The 6,951-nt window shown below is 48.9% G+C and overlaps 1 protein-coding gene across 1 annotated transcript; it reads left to right on the top strand.

Moving 5' to 3' along the window:
* Positions 1–5,318: 5,318 nt before the first annotated feature.
* LOC103276240 (adenosylhomocysteinase-like) lies at positions 5,319–6,703 on the top strand. Its single transcript, XM_008073653.2, is given in 2 exon segments — positions 5,319–5,916; positions 5,919–6,703. Coding segments are annotated over 2 exon segments (1,281 nt in total). The 3' UTR covers positions 6,602–6,703.
* Positions 6,704–6,951: the final 248 nt, after the last annotated feature.

Here is a 6,951-nt window from a genome sequence, read left to right as displayed (position 1 = left end):
AGGGCAGCGGCCGCTCCCGGCCACCGCAGCCTCGACCTGCTGGGCTCTGGTGATCCTCCCGCCTCAGCCTTCCGAGGAGCCGGAACTACAGGCGCGCGCTACCACGCCTGGCTAACATAGATTTTAATTTTATTCAGGCACGGTGAAGCTGACAGATCAGGAGATGACTGCCATTGAAAAGATAATTTGTTACACTTCCCAAGCAGAGGGGGCAAACTATACCACTTAGGTCTCACGAGAGAACACCCAAAGAGGGGAAATGTGAGAGGGTTTTTGAGGAAAAGAATGGGCAGGGTAAGTAGGCCAAACAGGTTTAGAACTGGCTCCTTTGGAGCAACCTCTTTGTGTTCCCTCCCACTGTGGGAGTTTTTTTGTCCTCTTAATAAATCATGCTTTCAAAAAAAAAAAGAATTGGCTAGTCTGAATAATTTCAACAGACTTCTTCATGTAAGTCCTGCCCCTGGTTGCCTGATAACTGGCCCTGGAGTTAATAGGGCAGGGAAATAGTGGCTCAGAAGTTGGGGGACAAGACCTCTGGATTGGTTAGTTTGCATATGAAAAGTTCACTGGAAGCTGGGTTCGGTGGCTCAGCCTGTAATTCCACGCCTTTAGGAGGCTGAGGTGAGTGGATTGCCTGAGCCCGCGGGTTCGAGACCCACCTGGGCAGGCGAGACCTCATCTCTACAATCAATCAAAAAATCAGCCGGGCGTGGTAGCGCCTGCCTGTAATTCCGGCTACGCGGAAGGCTGAGGCGGAAGGATCGCCGGAGCCCAGCAGTACAGGGAGCCAGCCCCCCAAAAGAGATTTAGAGGGTCCCTGGAAGGTGGGGCAGCGTCGGCGAATATTCTGGAGAAATAAGGAAAAGAAAGAGACTGGACTCTGACTAGTGCAGAAGCCGATTCTGTAGTAGGGATAGATATTGAAAGAAAGATGGAGGGATAGATATAAAGAGAAAGAAAGAAAGTGGACAACTGTTCAGTTGAGCAGAAGCCGTTTATTGGGACCAACCGTGAGTCTTTTATTCCAAACTTTCACATGTTAAATCACAAGACTTTCACGTGAGCACAAGGCCAGGTGGGTGAGGCGCATACCCCACCCACCAGGTGTTTCCTTAGGCATGAGGAAGGACAATCCCAATCAAATCACAAGACTTTTACATGAACACAAAGCCAGGTAGGTGGGGGGTGTCCCCCACCCACCAGGCATTTTCCCAAGCATGAGGAAGGACAATCCCAAAGTTATCTCACTGATCCTGGTTTATATTCCTCAAAAGCAATATAACTGACTAAAATCCTAATACCTTTCTTATCTGTGCTAATTTTACCTGTACTATAAACAACTCTTAATTATGGCTTAAACCAGTTCCTAAAGAATGTGGCCCAGCCCAAAGTTTGTGCTGGGCCATTTCTGGTAACCCTAGATAATCATCTATACCATCTAACGCTGGAAACAGCCCTCTAAATGTATATACTAATTTTACAAATAGATTTTTAAATCTTATAAAGAAGCTTGTATTATGTATAAGGCTCCCAAATGTGATCTGAGTTTGAACTGTGTTAAGTTTAAAGCCGAAACCACAGTCTGTGAGAAACGGGAACATTGGATCCCTAGAGTCAGCCATGCCTGTCATATTCTCAGAACTTCATGCTTAGATCATCAAAATCCCTGCCAGTGGGTAATGCTAAACAACAAAGAGAGGAGGAGGGAATGGACCTTCAGCTCCTGAACCAGCCTGGTGGTCTCAAGGTCCGCAGCCCGCCTGGATCCCTAACACTCAGGCAGGCCTCCACGGCCGGCTCCCAACACAGCAGGTCGAGGCTGTGGTGGCCGGGAGCGGCCACTGCACTCCAGTCTGGGTGACAGAGTGAGACTCCAACTCAAAAAATAAAATAAAATAAAGAAAGGTTCACTGGAAACAGTTTTGTGTTACCTCTAGGAATCAGCTTACCCTGGGAGGGATGGTCCCTTCCTGGTCAATAAGACCCCAGATGTCAAACCATCAGATACAGAAACTAGAAGATGAGGTTAATACAGACCAATTTTAATATTTCTTGACCTCTCTCTGCCATCCATGCTATTTCGGGTAAAGGTCCCAGGTGACGATTTCCCTCTACTGAGATGATAATTGATATATCAATTAAATATTCTTTTTTTTTTTTTTTTTTTTTGAGTTGGAGTCTCACTTTGTACAGCTCAAGTGGATTGCTAAAGGGGCACTCAATAGTGAGTGAATCATGGTCAACAATTCATTCTCAGTCTGATTTCCACCCCAGCTGGAATCTCAAAAAAAAAGGCTGAAAAGAAAATAAAAGGAAAGGGAGGAAATATCTAGTTCGATGTGATTCTCATAAACTCCAATTTGTCAAGTGTCACCACAGAGAGAAAGGAAAGGTGGTCAATGCATTTTCATATGGAGTGGAAAGTCCCAGGGACTGGGAATTTGTTTAATGAGAGCCATTGGTAGGAGAGAGATTAATTTAGATGACTGTATTAATTTTGTAATTTCAATAAGGTTTGTTCAAGCAAGCCAGTGGTGGTGTTTCATAAAACCAGCAGCCCAGGGCTAATAGGAGAGATAAAAATCACATTGAGTACCTGTGTTTTTGTTTTTGTTTTTGAGTCAGGGTCTCACTTTGTTGTCCAGGCTGGAGTGTAATGGCACAATCACGGCTCACTGTAGCCTCAACTCCTGGGCTCAGGTGATCCTTCTACCTCAGCCTCCCAAGTAGCAGTGATTACAGGTGCACACCACTGAGGCAGGTTATTCAGTGTAGGTTAAACATAAATAGATAAATTTCTTGTAGGCAGTTTTAGAATAGAGGAAGTGTTCACTTTTTTATAATTGGCACATTGGATCTGACCACCCTACAGGCTAGTACCTAATGCAACTCACCCCCTCAGCCCATCAAAGGGAAAGTCCATCAAAGGTGCACAAATGGTCAAAGGTATAGAAATGGGAATCAGCCCACCTTTCAGTTCATGTTTAACACAAAAATCACTGTAAAAGTCTATCAAGTTTCCTGTCAAAGTCAGCTCATACCTTAGCCTACCAAAAGTGGAGACATGATCATTGAAACTTGAGACCAGATACTTGCAGCCCACTCTAGAGCATAACAATCACGAAATAAGTATATCAAGCTTTTTTTCAAAAGCAAACACGTGGTCTTTCTTTAGATGTCCATGCCTCCCAGCATGTTTCCCTTTCTTTCTAATAAATTCAGTTTTAAAACTATACTGGCCGCGCTGAAATTCCTTTCAGTAGTAAGTCAAAGAACTCACAGCCTGGTGCAGTGGCTCACTTCTGTAAGGCCGATACAAGAGGAATGCCTGAGCCCAGGAGATTGAGACCAGACTGGACAACTTGGTGAGACCTCATCTCTACAATAAATCAAAAAACTAGCTGGGTGTGGTGGCATTCACCTGTAGTCCCCGGCTAGGTGGAGGTATTGCCTGAGCCTAGGAGGTCAAAGCTGCAGTAGTGGTGATCGTGGCACTGCACTCCAGCCTGGGCAACAGAATGAGACTCTGACTCAAAAAGAAAGAACTCCCAGAGCACTGCACCACACTCCACCCACAGACACTACCACACCTGGCTGATTTTTATTTTACTTTTTTGTAGAGAAAAGGTCTTACTATGTTGGCCTGGGTTGGTCTCAAATTTCTGGGCTCAAGCAATCCTCCTGCATGGGCCTCCCAAAATGCTGGAATTACAGGCATGAGTCCTTCTCCTGCCCTGCCTGTGTGTTTTGAATAGTAAAGTGAGTGCCTTGGATACTACCGATTACATCTGAAATTTCTTCTTTTTTTTTTTTGAGTTGGAGTCTCACTCTGTCGCCCAGACTGGGGTGCAGTGGCCGTTCCCGGCCACCGCAGCCTCGACCTGCTGGGCTCCGGCGATCCTTCCGCCTCAGCCTTCAAGTAGTCGGAATTACAGGCACGGGCTACCATGCCCGGCTGATTTTATTTATTTATTTATTGTAGAGATGAGGTCTCGCCAAGTTGCCCAGGTGGGTCTCGAACCCACGGGCTCAGGCAATCCACTCACTTCGGCCTCCCAAAGCGTGGGATTACAGGCTGAGCCATCGAGCCCGGCTTGAAACCTGAAATTTCAAAGGGAATGAAGAATATTTTAGTGAGGCCATTTCTAGTAACATCTGCAATCTCATTTCTCATGCGGTGGACAAGTAAGGTGTCAGTGTAGGTATCCGCCATGGTCAAGACATAATAAGTGGCACCAGCAGAGCAGCACCTGAAGAAAAATCTATTTGCTAGTGACTATAGGTTGGGACTCCTGCAGGATACTACTCCAGCAATTATACTGTCACTTACAGGTCTTTCCACATAAGATTGCAGGGGCTTGTCACCACATTTGTTGCAGCTGAACAGAAAGCCCTTTGCATTCATTCCAAGCAGCAGGGGCAGAAACTCCTCTATGTTCTGATATTTCATGGGTCCACTGGGCCAGAAGTAGGGACGGGAAACCTGCGAAGTTTTGGCCCGAGTCTCTGAAGTTTGCGCTTACCTATCTTCTTGGGCTTTAAATTAGGCCTCAGCAGTCTGAGCTTTGGTGTGGACAGAGATATGTGGGACCTCAATTTGTATCTTTGACATCTGAGAGAAAAGGAACCATCCAAAGTTCTTTACCCCAAAGGGAGCAGCCTTGAATAAAAACTGGTTGCCATTGGACAGATCAAATGACTACACCGCTGGCAATGGCCCAGAATTGTTGGCCAGGACATCCTCCAATGGCCAAGGCGACTGCCTGGAATTTAGCCAGTTGTGCTCACTTTTGGGATCCATTCTTTATCAGGGATATCTTGGTTAGAACACATATTCCAATAATGGAAAATCCATTAGGCAAAGTTATTGTGCCAATGTTCAAGCAAGGTGGACTTGTTTGCCTTTAAGTTTATGCCCTGTAATGCCCAGAACACAGCAAGTTCCTCCTTTAAATTTTTTCTTTTTTGAGTCAGCATCTCACTCTGTCATCCAAGATGGAGTGCAGGGGCATGCTCGACCAGCTGGGCTCAGGCGATCTTTCTGCTTCAAGTGGCTGGAACTACAGGCATATGCCACCACACCCAGCTAATTTTTTGATTTATTGTAGAGACGAGGTCTCACCGGCTTGCCTAGGCTGGTCTCGAACCCGTGGGCTCAGGCAATGCTCTCGCTTCAGCCTCCCAAAGTGCTGGGACTACAGGCTGAGCCACCTAGCCCGGCTAGCCATCCTTCTTTAAATTGAGTGGGGTCGCTGCCCGCCCGCTCGTGCCGCCTCCCGCTGTGTCTGGGCCCGTCCCCATGCAGAAACACAGCTGGCATGTCCGACAAACTGCCCTATAAAGTCGCTGACATCAGCCTGGCTGCCTGGGGACGCAAGGCCCTAGACATCGCAGAGAATGAGATGCCCGGCCTGATGCGCATGCGAGAGTTGTACTCGGCCTCCACGCCACTGAAGGGTGCCCGCATTGCTGGTTGCTTGCACATGACTGTGGAGACTGCTGTCCTCATCGCCCTGGGTGCTGAGGTGCAGTGGTCCAGCTGCAACATCTTGTCTACTCAGGACCATGCAGCAGCCGCCATTGCCAAGGCTGGCATCCCAGTGTAGGCATGGAAGGGCGAAACGGATGAAGCGTACCCATGGTGCATCGAACAGACCCTGTACTTCAAGGATGGGCCCCGCAAAATGATTCTGGACGACGGTGGTGACCTCACCATCCTTATCCACACCAAGTACCCACAGCTCCTGTCGGGCATTCGAGGCATCTCTGAGGAGACCACGACTGGGGTCCACAACCTATACAAGATGATGGCCAGTAGGATCCTGAAGGTACCTGCTACCAACGTCAATGATTCCATCACCAAGAGCAAGTTTGACAACCTCTATGGCTGCCGGGAGTCCCTCATAGATGGCATCAAGCCACAGACGTGATGATGGCGGGCAAGGTGGCAGTGGTAGCGGGATATGGTGACATGGGCAAGGGCTGTGCCCAGGCCCTGCGGGGTTTTGGACCCCGCGTTATCATCACTGAGATCGACCCCATCGATGCACTGCAGGCTGCTATGGAGGGCTATGAGGCGACCACCATGGATGAGGCCTGTCAGGAGGGCAATATCTTTGTTACCACCGCAGGCTGTGTTGACGTCATCCTTGGCCGGCACTTTGAGCAGATGAAGGATGACTCCATTGTGTGTAACACTGGACACTTCGACGGGGAGATTGATGTCAGGTGGCTCAAGGAGAATGCTGTGGAGAAGGTGACCCTCAAACCCCAGGTGGACCGCTACCGGCTGAAGAATGGACACCGCCTCAGCCTGCTGGCTGAGGGCCGTCTGGTCAACCTGGGTTGTGCCATGGGCCACCCCAGCTTCGTGATGAGTAACTCCTTTACGAACCAGGTGGTGGCACAGATTGAACTGTGGACTCATCCAGACAAATACCCTGTTGGGCTCCACTTCCGGCCCAAGAAGCTGGATGAGGCCATGGCTGAAGCTCACCTGGGCAAGCTGAACGTGAAGCTGACCAAGCTGACTGAGAAACAGGCCCAGGACCTGGGCATGTCCCGTGATGGCCCCTTCGAGCCTGACCACTACCGCTACTGAGAGACAGGCCTGTCCTTCACATTCCAGCTGCTGTCCTTGTTCAGGCCTCATCTCCCCGCCCCCCCACCAGAGCAAACGGCACCAACTTTATGATTGGTCAGTGTCCCCTGTGGAATCCCTGGGGCTGGTAACTCATTCCCTCTGTTCCGAGTATGGCAGGGGGAATTGAGAGGTCCTGGTTGTGATGGAGGGCACAAGGGAACCATGAGCTCAGTGGTCTTGGAGCTGCTCCCTGGGTCAGTCCTTCCTTAGGCCGGAAGTTGGCAGTGGTGGTCATTCACAAAGCCTGTGTACTGTACCACTGAGGACCTAGCCTATGGACTTACACCCATGTGCTTGGTTTACAGGCT

This window comes from Carlito syrichta, unplaced genomic scaffold (assembly GCF_000164805.1).
Source record: "Carlito syrichta isolate Samal-C Ts95f unplaced genomic scaffold, Tarsius_syrichta-2.0.1 Scaffold315987, whole genome shotgun sequence".
Taxonomy (NCBI): Eukaryota; Metazoa; Chordata; class Mammalia; order Primates; family Tarsiidae; genus Carlito; species Carlito syrichta.
The sequence above is the reverse complement of the archived record's forward strand: the minus strand, read 5'-3'. Positions and strand labels throughout refer to the sequence as shown.